A 16,775-nucleotide genomic window follows, 5' to 3' on the forward strand; every position below is an offset into this window, starting at 1 on the left:
TATATTTTACACATATATGTATATATATATTAGTATATTTTACACATATATATATAATGTATCGACTTTATTATATTAAAATTAATTTTTCTAATTACATTCTTTATCGAATAATGTCATTATTAATTTATATGGATATAATTTTATTTCTATCGTTTTCGAATACTAAAGGCGTTTTTTTAGTAAAAATACTTTACTGACTTTTATCACATACTTTTATTTTATATTTTTAATTAACTAATTGTTGTTTCTAACTAAATTTTATGATTCTAACTAAATTATTTATATTTTTAATATCTTAATTGACACATAATATATTAATTTTTTTAATAGTTTTCTAAATACGGTTTATAATTACACAAAATTATATGAGAATTATATATTACAAGAAGCTGTGTAATTTTATTAGTAAAATTAAAACTTATATATATTTTATTTATACAGAGTGTAGATATAAGTATATACGTTTAGTAATGCAGAGGGGCATAGATTCGTCGATAAACGGCATACAGCTTGCATCTTTTGATTATCTCATTAATCTTGTATAGAAGCCAGTGACGATACAAGGCTACTGATCATAGCGGCGGGATTTATGAAAAAAATTCTTTGTAATCTTGGTGTGCGCCGCGAGTTAAGGCAAGTTTCACTGTAAGGCCAAAGAGACAATAAATTGGGCATAACCGGGCTCCTTTTTCTTTTTCAAGTTAATTAACAAGGGGTTCGGCGACTTTCTCAGAAAAGTGCCCATACATATACAAATCATTCATTCATATCATTCATATAAATACCTTACCCATCTGTATTATTGCGTTTTCGTAGAATAGTAGATTCTCATAAACATTCGTCAGCATCTTGACCTTATCTATTCGTCAGCTTCAAATATATCCGATCTTTTCCATTTATCGAGTTAACTAGTTATCGACCCAACATGGTATTCCTTCACTCGTCATTCACTTGTCATTTACACAAATTTAAAAAAGAAAAAAAATCCCGCCGCATCGCATACGATGACACTTTAGTAATCTGAGGCTTCTCTAAATGACGTAATTCTCTATCGATAGTTAATCGCTTTTCCGTTGCAGATTATTGTTTTCACCTTGCATATTACTCTTCATTTGTCTTTATGTTGCCCGCTCTTGCTGATGTTTCCTTTTTTGGTTTAACACTGCTCGAGTTTTGAATGACTCTGTGCCGTATTTCCGCGTTTTATTTACTTCATTACTTTAACTTGGAGCGAAATATATAATCGAATGAGTAAAAGATTAGTTGAAAAGATAATGTTAGGATTCTGTCGGTTAATTGAAAAAAAGGACGTTGCGGAAAAATACGAGAAATTAATTTTTATTTGATACTAATTTTATTAAATAATATAACGATTAGTAGAAAATCATATACGAAAAAAATGATGATAACTTTACAGATATTTAAATATGAATTTTCAAATGTGTGCATTCTATTTATGTGTTTATTCATTATACTTATTATATATGACACAGTATACCTCTCTCACCATTATCGTATATCTCTTTTTATCTGTGTATTCTTGTATTAAAAATTGATCTTTTTTTTTCTTTTTTTTTTTTTTTTTTTTTTTTTTTTGCGGGAAAGCCTTCTATACATATTATACATATTTAAAAAAAGGAATGTGCTTATGAAAGTTTCAAGATTATTTGCATAAAAAGTGAAATGTATTATTTTTATAAATTTGATTATTTTCTTTTTTAGCTTTTTCAATTTTTTTAATTATTAATATTTTTTTGTAATTTGAATTTTTATCGATTCATACAATAAATGATTTATCTCATTGGACACAAATATTATTTCGATTTCTTATCATATATAGGGATGGAGGACAGTGTTCCTGGTGGAGTAACGGAATTAAATACTAAGCAACGTCACCAAATGAAACATAGAGAATTGTTTTTATCGCGACAAGTGGAGACCATGCCTGCTACGCATATTCGGGGCAAATGCTGCGTAACATTACTAAACGAAACCGAATCCTTGTTAAGCTATCTAAACAAGGAGGATTCATTTTTTTACTGTTTAGTATTTGATCCTGCTCAACGTACTTTGCTTGCCGACAAAGGTAAATGAAAATATCAAGATAAATATGAAATCGAAATCAATTTTTTTTCTATTAATACGTATATATTATATATTCTACAAATAACTCGGAAATTAATGAAATCATATCTGTCATGTTATAGGTGAAATTAGAGTAGGTAGTAGATATCAGGCGATAGATATACCGGCGGTATTGACGGCCGCAGAAAAAGAAGGGGATTCTCGTAAGTTACAAGATTTGGAGACTCTGGTTTGGACTCCGAGACACAATTTGACAGATCGTCAAATTGATCAATTCCTTGTGATTAGTAGATCAGTAGGCACCTTCGCAAGAGCCTTGGATTGCTCGTCCTCCATCAAGCAACCCTCTTTGCATATGTCTGCAGCTGCTGCATCTAGAGATATTACTTTGGTGAGAATTTGCACTCTGTTTCTTATCAAGATGTATTCATGCGCTCTCTGAAAGTATAAAAAAAATTGATTTCTCATGTTTCATTTCATTAAGTTTTGTGAATTGCGTTACAGTTCCATGCGATGGATACCTTACATCTGCACGGCTATGATTTATCGAATGCCTTAGCATCTCTCGTACCTAGTACCGGTCCGGTGCTATGTCGGGACGAAATGGAAGAATGGAGCGCATCCGAGGCAAATCTATTCGAAGAAGCGCTCGATAAATATGGAAAGGACTTTGCTGATATACGAACGGACTTTGTAAGTATAAAATTAATGTAATTACGGATGAATAAGAACCTAACTCTATTCGAACAAGTTCATTAATGTGTTTTCTATATTTTTCAGTTACCATGGAAAACATTAAAGAATGTAATCGAGTATTATTACATGTGGAAAACGACGGATCGATATGTTCAACAGAAAAGAGTGAAGGCTGTAGAGGCGGAGAGTAAGCTGAAGCAAGTTTATATACCAAATTATAATAAGACTCCCGCATCGACTACCGCACCTTCTACGGCCACAATCGTACCTCTGGGCAATAGCAACAGCAATAGTAACGGAAAACCAACCAATATTCTGAATGGTAACAGTAACGGTAGCATGGTGGCCGACAATTCTGGAATACTTATGGTCGGAGTCGGTGGAAAACCATGCGAAGGCTGTCAGGGCGTGCAGAGTCCGCAGTGGTATGCGTGGGGACCGTCGCATATGCAGTATCGTCTCTGTCAGTCCTGTTGGATGTACTGGAAGAAATACGGAGGACTTAAGGTTATATAAGACGCATACAATTATTTCAATAACAATTTGCTTATGATAACACTAGTACAAATATATTTCATATTCCTATTTTATTATCATAAATCAGGTGCCATCGCGCATCGATGACGTCGATCTCGAGAGAAAACGTACTGGCGCAGGATCGGACGAAGAGAGCAAGGGTATGGGCGGCGCGCACAGGCCACATCGATGCAACGTTCCCACTTGTGGCAAGGAGTTTAAGTTGAAAGCTCACTTAAGTCGTCACTACGCGAGTACGCACGGAGTGGATCTGCGCGGCGCCGCCGGAAGCGGCGGTGGCGGGAGCGGATCACCGCGACCTGTTATGAAGACTCGATCCGCGTTTTACTTGCGCACCTCCCTATTGGCCCGCGCCGCACGACGACTCTGCCCTGCGCAATTGCGAACGCGTCATGCCGCGAGAGCGCCGCATCAACCGGTAAATACAATGTCGTTGCGACATTTTTGCGTTCAGTTGGCCTCCAAGAGTCCCGCGGAACTCCGTATCCTGGCGCGCGCTGTACGACCACGGCCGCGTCCACGTGTGACTGACATCGCTTCGCGTCTGGGCGATCTGAATGCTGAGACTGGGATTGGTTGATGCTGACTACCCCGGCACAACGTAAGCAGCCTGACCGGGTTTCGTTTCCACGTCCGCCAAAGGCACCTGGTACGTAACAAATATTTTATTTTTATTTACGTATACACACGCACATAAGGACCCCATTGTCCCATTTAAAATGATGTGTGTACGCGAATATCTTGGAAGCTATTGGTGATATTAAAAAATGTTGCAGATAAAAAATTAATTTTGCGAGATATATAATTTGACATTGATAATCTTTTTTTTTGTATTATACATTATTTTATAAGAAATTTTTAATATTGCATAGACGGCAGTCTTTTATACGAGAGGGTGCCGAATAAACCCGAAGTGGATAGGCTTACGGTGACGCCACCTCAACCGCAACCAGTCATGTCGACCCAGCAGAATATTATGAAGCGCGCAAGACCTTTTGACGAAATCAATGGTTCAGATGGTGAGTTTTTCAATCTGATGCGCGCTATTGATTAGGTTGTACAATTCCGAATCGTAGTGAATTGAATTTTGTTTCTGTTTATCGGCTTCTACTCGGATGTGGATTGGGATAAAGGTAAAATCGAAGTTTAGTAATTGCGTGTAACAATAATTGTCATCACGATAAGATATAATGTACTTTTTCGAAAATGCATTTTGAAAACTGACAATGAGGATTTAACAATTTTTAGGATGTAATTAGCGAATAATCATAAAATATTGTAAAATTTTGCTTACGGAAATATGGCTCCCAATCCTTCATTCATATTATAATTGAAAATTAAATTTATCGCGTAGTACGCATGTAACATTTTATGTTTGTTTTTTATTACGAAAAATCATTTTATGGAGGCTTGACAGAAACAAGTGATCAGTTATCGCTAGCTAACAATAATAAGGATTAATGTTTTCAGAGGAAAGGACAATTTCTCGTCTTTACTTATACTTTTCCTTTTTACTTATGGTAAATTATAAATATTACCGAAGAAAAAGAGATATATATATATATTATATGAATCTTAATAAGTGTATTATTAAATTTTTCAAGATAACTGTTTTGTCTCCATCTAGTTTGTTATCTGCGGCGATTATTATGTTATATAGATGGGATTTTCATAATCGTATATTAGTATTAACACATTAAATAATTAGAAAATCATGATATTGATATTATGTGTGGAATATTAACGTTAATATCGCGAAGATATCTCGCAAATCAAATTAATTTTTTTTAAATCCAACGTCTTTATTTTTCCGTTTTTAGGTATCGCTCTAAATGCGGCGCTTCCTCCCAGTGGACCTCCCGCGAAAAGGATTCATCACGCGCAGCAACTGCATCCAAAGCACACGCTAGAACATCCTACGCCCGCTGTTCTTCCTCTCGCACCACCTCTCAATGGCAGAGCTACTCATCCACATACGTTACCCCACGGTGCACCGTTGTCTAGAAGTAATGCGCGTAAACAAGTTATTTCGTGGATGGATGCGCCTGATGATGTATACTTTCGCGCCACCGAACAGATCAAGTTAGTATGAATTAATGTAAGAATAAAAAAATAAAACTATAATATTTTTATTTATTTACTTAATCACATTTATTTATATTTACTTTTTCGAAATTACTTTCACAAAGCAATTAAAAGTTTTAAAAGTTTCGCAATCAGGCAAACTATGAACGATGTGATGATACTTTTTCAAATTCATTCATGCAAACACACATATATATGTACACAATGCATAGATAATAAATTTAAATGTGTGAATCTAGAAAGTTACATTATCTTCGACTTGTTTGATTATATTATTGTTTAATTATTGTGAATATAATTGTGAAGAAGTAAGATTGTGCAAAAAAAAAAAAAATGCGCGCACGTATATATACACATAATGATTTGTGATTGATCCCTATTCTTCATTTCTTCAAGATGATTTTTTTAATTTTTAAAACCTAGTTTTATTTCGAAGTTGTGTTATATATAAAAGCTTTATCTGAACCTATACATAAACTTTTGATGAACTTTAGTAATCACAAATATGCAGTATAGCGCGCACGTTTGGTGCAGGTATTAATTTTTTCGATTTATCAAATTATAGACGAGTTAGAAGAACTCTAGCCTCGGTGGAATTGCGAAGAGCAGCGCGTAAGCCGTGGCGCAGATTGTCGATCCCTCTGCATCCGCCTCACCTTCAAAGAACGGTGCGCGGTGAAGACATGGTCGTCATCTTGGACTGAATCCGTAATACAATCGGATAATATTGTGTATGTTGGTTCGCTACACATGAAACCAAAATACAGATTACAATTATGTGTATTGTAATCGGCAGCTCCGACCAAACAGGGATTGCTAGCTAAAAACGGAAAGATTCCGAAAGCTCTCCCACGACAGAATTTTCTTTCTCGGAGCTATACAAGTCGCCGTAATCGAGAAAAAGGCCTCGTTTGACCGAACACGCATACTAACAATCGACAACATCGTTGAACTGTAACGACTTCATTGCTTATGAAGTACTACTGAAGAATTAAATCTTTTGTTTTCTCACTAGAGTCATATTGAATAATAACGTGAAAAGCGAGAAATAAATCTTCTTCTTGTGATATACGAAATACGATAGTCGAAATAAAATATAAATTTTTTCATATATGTCATCACTCGCGATTGATGGTATATATTGTTAAAATGTATCGGAAATTCCCTTTTTTACTAACTTGCATTAGTAAATGCACATATATTTCATATGCATATGTTCTACATAACTAACGAAAATTAATTTTATGACAATTAATCCAGATTTAGAGCTATTTATTATACATATCATCGGAAGCAAATAACACAGAAAGAAGCTATTCTATTTCAACGTATATTTTACAAGAAAAAAGTTTATATAATTTCTCGTTTCTGATGTCATAATTTGATATGACATGAATGAGGGAGCAGGAGCTTTAATATTCAGCAAACTAAGTCATTCAACGTAAAATGATTTTCTATTCGTATTAATTAATTATTGTTGTTATTAATAATTATTAAGAATTGAATGTGTATATATACATATGCATCGTACCAGACATAGCCAAGCAACACCCATACACATACATACACACACACACACACACTCACACATATAACACATGTATATCAGATACCGAGAATCGGTATAATGGTAAAAAGATTGATCCATACCTGCGGATAAGCTCATGAATGGCTGCGTTCAGAAACACAACGGTTGTGTGATTTTTCAGTGACATTGAGAATGCCAGTATATACTTCTCTAAATCTACATCAATCGGATCATTTTTTTAAAAAGTCGATCACCCAGCCGTTGCATTTTCTATAAGCAGCTAATGTTACGGCCATGCAGGCAACAGAGACAGACGAATGTATGAGCGGTGAATGTGTAAGAGAGAAAGAATAAGCGAGAAAGAGAGGGAGAATAAGAAAGCGAACGAGAGAGAATGAATTAGTACGTACGAGAGACAGCAAGAAAGAATGCTCACTGTGAATATTTTTATTAAATTTTCAAGTTTGATGACTCTCTTCCGTCGCAACAATTAATAAATAAACATAAGCATAAGTGAAAGAATATCCTAATTATTTCCCTATTGCTATTATGTTTCAAAAAAACTAAATTGCTTGCAAAATGATATATAATATAAAAACAGTTGCCTATTCACACGGGTCATTTTTTGTAAAACTATTTGCAAAAAAGAAAGATCTTTCTAAATTTAATTGCTACCGCACGTTGCGGTGTTTAGTACGACTAGTATTAGTGGTATTACCAGTAAGACTAATACTAAAAATCAGGATTGGAAAGTAACGCGTTACTTGTAACATCGTTACCATTAATTATTATTCTTTGGTAACTAATTATATATCGCTTTTGTGTGTTATATTTTAATATAAAAAGATGTTGAAAAAAATGTAAATTTTGTATGTCTATTTTTATATATAACTTTGCCTCTTGTAATAGCGTTAAAAAGATAACGAAAAATTGTAACTACTTATTATTTATTGAGTAACGAGTTATTTTTATTTTCAATGAGATTGATAATTGCCCGCTGCATTTAGATTCTTCGCATAGATTATTTATCAGTAAATGTGACATAATGAAAATTACAGAAGGTTTCATCGTTAGTAGACAAAGTGATCATTTGATACTGTTTCTATTTACTGAGTCTCGAAATATGTAAGAAAAAGTCAAAAGCTTCTAATGGTTTGCAATCGAATAAATTAAACCAAGAAAAATTTCGCATATAAGCATATGAAAATGTTATCACTCACTGCTATACGAGAAGTTGTGGACATAAAAACTGAAGGTAAAAATAAATTATAACTATTATGAGAAGCGTTATAACTATTTGTGATTTTTTTAGGATTACAAATTTGCACTCATAGTACGTAGCACTCAGAAACAAGTTTTCTTTTTATTCCTAATTACAGACGAACAAATAAATAAAACGAATTATTTACAAATGTTTTGTAGACAGATGGCCTTGCCTACTGCGGCAGCTGATGCTGATGCCGTACATATATAAACTTTGTGACTTGTGACATTCAATATAAGTGATATAAGTCTAAGAAAAAATATCCGCTATATAATATATATATATAATCTCCGTTGGTTTATTCTATTTATTGTTTTGCTCAGTTTTTTTTTTTTAATTTTTCAAGATACATTATTAGATACAATTCGCATCCATTTGTAGATGATGTAGCTTCAGTATATATCTTTATTTTTTATTGTGTAAGTATACGTAATAAGCATTGATTTTCAATAATGCAGTTAACAAAAAATTTATACTAAAATGCCGAATAAAAAAATTGTATATATTTGACATTATTCCACACATAATATACTAAAAATTTGCTCTTTAATCGTACTAATTGAAAGCTTTCGCTATTTGTGCCAAAATGTAGAAAATTTGATAAACTGGAATATTCCTTAGAATTAAATGGATTATTTGCATATCGACTGATTTCTCTGACTGGTTGTAGCTCTGTGATTGCTCTGTCGTTAAAGCTGTTTTATGAGTTTATTCCTTGATGATAACACTTTCTATCATTATTTCATAATTTGACGGAACTTTCCTCAACAATGTACATTAAAAACAAAGATCAAGAAAAACTTATTTTTTTCGTGTAAAAACATGGCGATATCGCATTAGCGCAAATAATTAAATTATATGTTGCATTTGCAAATGTGAGCAGCAGTATAATAAAAGAAAATAAATAAAAGAGTCAGTGTAAGGAATAGGTAAAGTTTTATAAAACTTGAAACATTTTCATCTTTTTCACCGCAATTATTTAAATAATGATATTAGGCGCGAAAAATGATAATTGTTTGGTGCTGCCATCATAGTCGTTTCTCGAAGCGCGGTGCGCGGCAGCAGTGTCGCGCCCTGATCCCGTTGCTATAGTAACGGCGGGTTATTTACTTAGCAATCCGAATTCGAATCGCGGTTTCGTAATCGCGTTGATAAATAATCGCGGTCGGGATTAAATACGTATTTCTCCTCGTTTCGGCAACTGAAAAATCGCGTGTCGTCGTCATGACGTGAATGAGGCGTATCGCGACGATGAATCGGACGCGCGGAGAAAAGTTCGGCGACAGGGCGAATTCGCCGGAAAATGAGTACGAGATCGAGCAATTTGCGGATAATAACGGGTGGGATAACGGTAAAGTGCTATCGGAAATTAGATGTACCGAAGAGATATTGCGGCAAGTGCAACGCGAGTTGTGCCTCATCAAATTATGCTGGTCGGATATCCCGATAACGAAGGATCTTTATGCGCAATCACTTCCGGATACTTATCGATGCGTCAACGACAAGGAGAGGTTGCTTTTGTGGTACGCGGAAAACTTTCGTCGACAGATTCACGCGAAGGACGCGAATCGTCGACCGCTTTTCTTGGCATGTGAAAACGAATGTGGTGTACAAGTAGGTATTTCATATATATATATATATATGAAATTCTTCATTCAAAGAAAATATATTAATCTTTAACTGATATTAGAGAAAGCGCTGTCCCAATAAATCAATACAATAAATTGGAAGATTTTTGTCTTTCTCTCTGAAAACTTTTTATCTTGATTGAATAAAATTAATTCGCTTTTCTTGCGAATAATAACAGTAATTTAATAAATCATGCGTAATATCAGTTAAAGAGAAGCAAAATATATATTAAGGATAAATATATCGATCTTGCAGAAGCCGATCGTGACTGCACTTTTATCCGTATGTGTAAATTTTAGTTTGTAAATTAACTACATTTTTCATTTCAACCGTTTCATTTCAATCGTTTTTACTTCAAATTATATAAATCATAAATAAAGTAAATTTTACATAGAGAAACATGAGTTTTTTTAAATAATAAATGTATTACAAGTATTTTGATTAATCATATAAAATTATTCCAAACAAGAAAAAAAATGAAAATACGATTGATAATACTACTAAATAAAGCCGATATATGTGTATATAGAAAAAGACTCCGACATTATTGTTTCAATTATTGTTTCATTATTGTATCTTTGCCACTAGTGAGTAATTACATAAAAACTAAATGCAGGTAAAACAATTTTTAATAAGCAATAATTATTTTACCTGGAGAAATCCATTACCGTTCGTATGTGTATGTGTGTGTGAGACGATACGTAGAAAAGTTTAGCTCAGTCCGTCAGAAAAGTATAAAAATACATAAAATGTGAGTGGGATAACTGTAGATAAAAACGCAAATACACGTGCATATTTTTATTTTTATAATATTACTATTAATATAGATACTCTAAGTTTCCAAAATCTAAGAATCGTGGAGTTATGTAAAGATAAAGCAACGTGTGTACCACGCGTTGAAAAAGACAGTATAATAAACAAATAGATGAACTGATTTTGTAGAAGACTGACCGTGGAGTTCGTAGGTAATTGCAAAAGTATCGAATAGAATCCGTAAGCGATAACGATCGTATTAAGTAAATTCATTTAGTCTGATCCGTTGCACAGTTATTAATCGGGATCATCCTTTTTAGCGTGTACATTCGCGCTACAGGAAATGATCGGGACTAATAATCAGTTTCAGATAGAATCAGCGAGAAATCGAGCGAACGAGCACGAAATAATGACCTTCAATAAAGCTGTAACACGAGCAAAACAAAACACGAGTTTCGCGAATAATATACACATCCATTGCGAGACAGGGCGTGCAAATGGCACGTGTCGAACTCAATATCGAATTAGTCTATAGATATAATATAGAATTGATATTATCGAAAGAGAGAGATTTCGGTTACCTTTACTCAGGAGCGGCTTTATTATAAGATTGAATAAAACAATGTCGAGCAATGTTTTGCATATCTTTCCTTACCTGCGTAAATTTTCAAACACTGGTGAAAATCCAATGTCATGTACTAAGAGAAAAAGAGAGAGGTCACAAAAATAATAAAAATTAAAAAAACAATAAGATACGCATTATAAATATATATTACAGCATGATATTACAGCTTCAGATAGGCAACAAAATGAACGACAGTATTTCGCCGAATATTATCATTAGCTTTATCGTTAGTAATAGAATAGGTGTATTTAGAAGTTAAATAAGTCTCACTTTTGCTTGTAAAGAAACAAGTTGTTTTGTTATCAAACATTTGCGTTTTGGCTCGAATTTATCTTTCTTCTTTTCATCATTTATTTCGCGAGCCAATTTTATTTTATTTTTAGTTATGCTTTATCAATGATATTTATCCATGATAGTCTTTTACGGTTCTCATGCTAACAGTGATGCTAAAAAAGAAATTGTACATTAAAGAAAAAGTATCAAAACTGACGTAGGTTTCTTAAACCGACATACTTCTATTTCTCAGCAATTAAATACCATATACATCTTATTGATTGATTAAATATAATAATACATACATATATATATATATATATACATATATATTATAAACATAGTCTATTTAATTATTTATTAATAAAAAATGTATCCATTGTTTGTCTTGATATGTTCAATTAGTTTGCATCGAGAATTCTTAAAGTTCGAAAGTTTTTTTTTTTTGTAATTCTTTTTGGTAATTTAAATAATCTAATTTAAATAATAGTAATAGCGAAATATCTTTTTTATAATATTACATCATGTTTGTAGATTTCTAAATTTCTTTTGTTTTTCTCTTCATTGTAATTTTTAACTATATTTCCCTAGTTTTTATTGAGTATGCCAGTTTTAGAAATTGACTCCTCAGATCTTAGTTTTTTCCGTGTTTAAAAAGTTATTTGTTCAAAAGTTTCAAACAATAGTATCAAAATTGTAATACAGTTTGAACAGTCTCTAATAAATAAACATCTACATTTTAATTTTAAACTATCACTTAAGAAGTACAGCCGAAAAACAAAATAGTGTGATATTAATATATCAGTTTTGATACCTCCTCTCTAATTATTTTAAAGACCATAATAACATTTAAATTAGAAGCATCTTGCTTTTATCAATTTCTATCAAATCAATTTTTATTTTATATATATTTACATAAAAAGTTCCGTTTAATATCCTAATGTTATTTAATCTATATTCGCTAAATTTTATGAAGACTGCTTAAAAAGAATCAATTATAAAAAAGCATATAAAAAATAGAACAAGGACACAGAATAAAAAATGAAAGGATATTTTAAAAAATTCTTAAAAATATTTTTTTGTTTAATTTTATATGCATTTTAATTTATAATCATTTTTGTTGATACAAAGATATAATTTTCATTACAAAAATTAAATTATGTCAAATAAAATATTAACGACGACCAATATTATAATTTTTTGAGAGTGACTATGCCTAAAAATGAGGAATGTTTTATAATCTGTTATAACTTTACGTCCATATTACTATATACTTTACAAGAAAATTATATGTGTGAACGACAATACATAAAAAATATTAAAAGATATATAAATGAATAGAGATGAATAAGGGTGAACATCTTCATGAATGTAACTTATATTATTAAATATGATATGTGAAAGAATTTTTTAGACTTTTTAGAATTTTTTTAATTTTTATAAATATTTTTTATTCTTTTTAACAATATTTTTCTTAAAATGTTTTTTAATTATTTAATACACACCACAAATTTTATTTTAATCGTTTGAGTACCACGAATTATATATATTATTTTTAGGCATAGTCGCATCTCTTCTCAAAAAATTATAATATTGATCGTCGCGTTGATATTGCCATCTTATTTGACATAATTTAATTTTTGTAATGATGATATTTTTGTATTAACAAAAATCACATTATAAAGCAAAAATATAAAAAGGAATATTCGAAGAGTACCAAGTAGCGCGATCGCACTTTTCCTGTTTTACGTCGAAAAATATCGAATAACGCGATCGTGCTAATTTTTATATTTATGACAATCACAATCACTTGCACTTTTTTCAATTATCTAGCATTCTAAGTCAATTAGTTTGTGAAAGTTGATTACACTACGTGGCACTCAAACAAAATTAAAATAAAATTTTTGGTGTGTATTAAATAATTAAAAAACATATTAAAAAAATATTTTTCAAAAGAGATTAAAGAATATTTATAAAAATACTTTAAAAACAAAATGAAGATAATGTTAACTTTTAAATATTGAAAAGCAATGGCTCATCATATAATCAAGTTCTGTCACATATGGTACAGAAGTTTTCTCTTTATATAATCATTTCTAAATGATGAAAATTTACTTTATTATAATTTACTTACACCAAAATATTTTTATAATAATTTACCTGCACTATTTGCATGTAAGTGCAGGGACCAGTCTTATTTATAATTGCTTCACAGCACTGGTTGTATTATTTGGTATAAGCATTTTCTTACATAAATCTATTTTCTTTAAAAATTATATCGCTTTATATATATTTCAGTGTGGTATATATATATGTATATATATATATTCACAGATCTTTTACTTAATAGATAAAATAGTAACTATAAAAATGTCAGTAGATGTTGTTGGTATCAAGAGACGAGAAAACAATTCCATAATGTTAAATATTATACCGGGTATTTAACATTCCTATTGCATTAAGATGGAATAATTATAATACTGAATAATTAAACAAGTGGACTAATATACTATAAAAATATTCTAACATAAGTCTCTCTTAACTTTTACAGAAATTTACATCTACTGGCATTCGTCGAAGTACGCCGCCATATCCAGAATTGTATACATGGCATGGATGTGCACAGTTCATCAGTAATCACATCACGTATCAACCACTAAATGAAGAGTTTATTATGGTAAGTATATAAACAAACTACTAATATACATTTAAAAAATCCTTAATTATAAATAAACTACTAAAAATAATTCGTGTAAAACTATTGCAAAACTAACTAAAAAAATAAGAGGTAGAATACATAGGAATCGCGGTATTCGCGCATATCGCGTACTGTTTTTCTCAAATATAAATATACATCAGTATTAATATACATAAAAATATACAACATTAGTAATAATGCGACATATATTAAAACGATGAACTTAATTTTTAAACTGTACTTCATTTTGTCGCATTTTCCAAGGTAACTTGAAGACGCATCTTGCGACAACTTTTGACATTATGCGTATGAGAGAAAATATGGACTCTCGTGACTTTTTTATAATATACTATTATATTCTAATAGTTATAGATATATACAAATTTTATATACATTTATATATTTTTACACATATATATACATATATATATATATATATATATATATATATATAAGTACAGAAAATTTATTTAATTATTAGATCTTATTTTCGGTTATTTTATTTCACAAATCTTTTTCTACGTTGCTTTAGCTAGCTCATAGAATTTGATTTGTCGTCCGATTTGATTTCTCTTGGTTTCGCCCACGCGACAATTTGCTCAACAATGGTTTCTACCGGTTTTACCTGCTGAAATGTAAAAATGGATCCATGCTTTCTCAACCATGTCACAAACTTGGCGCCATGATCGGCCGCTTCGTGGATCCCTGGTGGAAGAATGGAGTTCGCTTTGCGATTTTCAACCTGGTTATTATTTTTATGGATATTATTATTATTGTTGTTGACTGAATTGCTCGGCACGGGTCGCTCATCTAGAATATTCCGCATGGTCGGTTCAAAACGATTGACCCAAGTAAGCAAGTCCGAACCAAAAGATTGTTGTTGTTTTAATTGTTGTTGAAGTAACAATTGTTGAGCAATGTCGTTAATATGTTTGCCATCTTGCAACGGCTTGGACATAGTTGGTCCGACCACGTGATTACCGTTGACTATCCCTGATGATGTTGATGGTATAGATATTAAATTATTTTCTCTTTCAGTCGGTGATACGCTCTGTTTTTTGGAAGAGGTCCTGGCAAAGGTGTTTCCTATCGATGTGGACATGTTTACGCGATGCCTCGTCTTCTTTCCATTGATGTCTCTTAGTGTGCTCATCGTACTAGCCATCGTGTTACCCATCATTGATACGCTGCCGAGCGATGCATTGCTAGTGGAATATCCAGATGAGGAAAATCCACTGTCCATCAGAGCATTAGATAGCAAAGCTTTGTTATTCATTAATTGTTGTTCCAACAAAACACTTTTTAGTGCGGGTTGCGCGTTCATCAGAGTGTACAAATAAGATGTTATCAAATTATGACCATAATAAGAAGTTATCGATGGTTCGCTCGTAGACGGTACATCGTTTTCCACCTTCATACGCTTCGGAGGCGGTCCGGATTCGACTTCCTCCAAGGTACCGGATGGTTCCTTGCCACTTGATGTCGATGGTCCAGAAGTCAAGTTGGCAGATGGAGGACGCGATGATGATCCCGGTGTGCTTCTGTCACTTTCCGAGGGTGATGAAAGTCTTTCAAAACTTCCAGAATTCTTCATCGTATTAACCTGATTTACGATTTTGTGTTCCGCTTTACACCACCCTCGTAAAGTGGATTCCGGGACTCCGATATCGCGCGCTACCGACGCTTTCGACTCACCTTCGTGGACTCTCCTAATGGCGTCCAATTTTTCTTGCGGCGTAAGCGCTCTTAAAGGACGCTTTCCCGCTGTCCGTTGCGGTGTTTCGTTTCGCGGCATGGCTGAATTTAATTTATTACCGTGTGTGATGTTATTCGGACTACTTTCTTGCCGATCTTCGTATCCTAGCAGATCTTGGGATGAAGTTGGAAAGTCAATGTTTTTATGCCGCGAGTCCTTGTCCGAATATTGTTGCCGACGATCTCGCATCAATCGGCGATTTTGAGTATGATCCGTGCCTCGCCCCAAATCTTGGGTGAGGTCCACGGCGGAGTTTATTTCGGATGAATCCAGGTTGGCGAAAGTTTTTCGCGGCGAGGATGACGACAACAATGATCACCGCCGAATGAATCTCCCGTTGCTCTTTCTCCTTTCCTCTCTTTTCTTCTCTCCTTCTGTTTTGCGACGATCTCTCGATCAATTTCGGAATCGTACAGGAAGACAAACTAATTCTCTTTCTAAAAGAGACGCTATGATAATTGGCATATACAGAGAAAGAGAGAATGATCCGTACGCCACGCTGTCGGTGCGGCGTGTGGTGCCGATTCGTATCTCGCGCAGTAGTAAATAATGCCGTGTGTAAACGTGGTTACGCCGCTACAGCCGGTCGGGGGAGTAGTAGTACTCGGTCCTCCTCCGTGGTGGAATAGCACATGCGCTCACAGAGAGTAATAAAGAACTTTTTTATGAATGAAACAACTCGGTCGGTCGGTCGGTCGGTCGGTCGGTCGGGCGGGTGACTACAACCACCTCCTCTTCTCTCTCGCTCTCGCTCTTTCTTTTTCCCTCTCTCCTCCGCGTGTTCACGCTGCTGCCCTCCGTTATAGCAAGGTTACCGCTGATGCTGATTCCGCTGCCGCTCTT

General features: G+C 33.2%; 3 protein-coding genes across 3 annotated transcripts in view; 2 read left to right on the plus strand and 1 right to left on the minus strand.

Moving 5' to 3' along the window:
- LOC115237182 (metastasis-associated protein MTA3) overlaps positions 1 to 6,166 on the plus strand; it is a 13,189-nt gene extending 7,023 nt beyond the window's left edge. Inside the window, 9 exon segments of the mRNA XM_029810068.1 lie at positions 1,844 to 2,089; positions 2,211 to 2,479; positions 2,593 to 2,781; positions 2,869 to 3,291; positions 3,389 to 3,881; positions 3,884 to 3,970; positions 4,194 to 4,340; positions 5,142 to 5,403; positions 5,972 to 6,166. Of these exon segments, the coding sequence (XP_029665928.1) occupies positions 1,844 to 2,089; positions 2,211 to 2,479; positions 2,593 to 2,781; positions 2,869 to 3,291; positions 3,389 to 3,881; positions 3,884 to 3,970; positions 4,194 to 4,340; positions 5,142 to 5,403; positions 5,972 to 6,110 (2,255 nt within the window). The 3' untranslated portion in view covers positions 6,111 to 6,166.
- On the plus strand, positions 6,164 to 14,612 carry LOC115237190 (dynein regulatory complex subunit 7-like). Its single transcript, XM_029810080.1, has 2 exons — positions 6,164 to 9,812; positions 14,030 to 14,612. The coding sequence occupies exons 1-2, from the start codon at positions 9,432 to 9,434 to the stop codon at positions 14,165 to 14,167; spliced, it is 519 nt and encodes a 172-aa protein (XP_029665940.1). The 5' UTR covers positions 6,164 to 9,431; the 3' UTR covers positions 14,168 to 14,612.
- Positions 14,613 to 14,630: 18 nt separating this feature from the next.
- LOC115237199 (homeobox protein 2-like) lies at positions 14,631 to 16,769 on the minus strand. Its single transcript, XM_029810092.1, has one exon. It carries the CDS (start codon positions 16,119 to 16,121, stop codon positions 14,709 to 14,711), a length of 1,413 nt encoding a protein of 470 aa, XP_029665952.1. The 5' UTR covers positions 16,122 to 16,769; the 3' UTR covers positions 14,631 to 14,708.
- Positions 16,770 to 16,775: the final 6 nt, after the last annotated feature.

Source organism: Formica exsecta, unplaced genomic scaffold (genome assembly GCF_003651465.1).
Source record: "Formica exsecta isolate Colony F162 unplaced genomic scaffold, ASM365146v1 scaffold1136, whole genome shotgun sequence".
NCBI lineage: Eukaryota > Metazoa > Arthropoda > Insecta > Hymenoptera > Formicidae > Formica > Formica exsecta.

Bases quoted from the DNA above. Each gene is read 5' to 3' on its own strand.
- LOC115237190 (XM_029810080.1), top strand. From the start codon at position 9,432: ATGAGGCGTATCGCGACGATGAATCGGACGCGCGGAGAAAAGTTCGGC. The intron at 9,813-14,029 runs GTAGGTATTTCA...TAACTTTTACAG, and splicing joins AAAACGAATGTGGTGTACAA to AAATTTACATCTACTGGCAT.
- LOC115237199 (XM_029810092.1), bottom strand. From the start codon at position 16,121: ATGCGAGATCGTCGGCAACAATATTCGGACAAGGACTCGCGGCATAAA.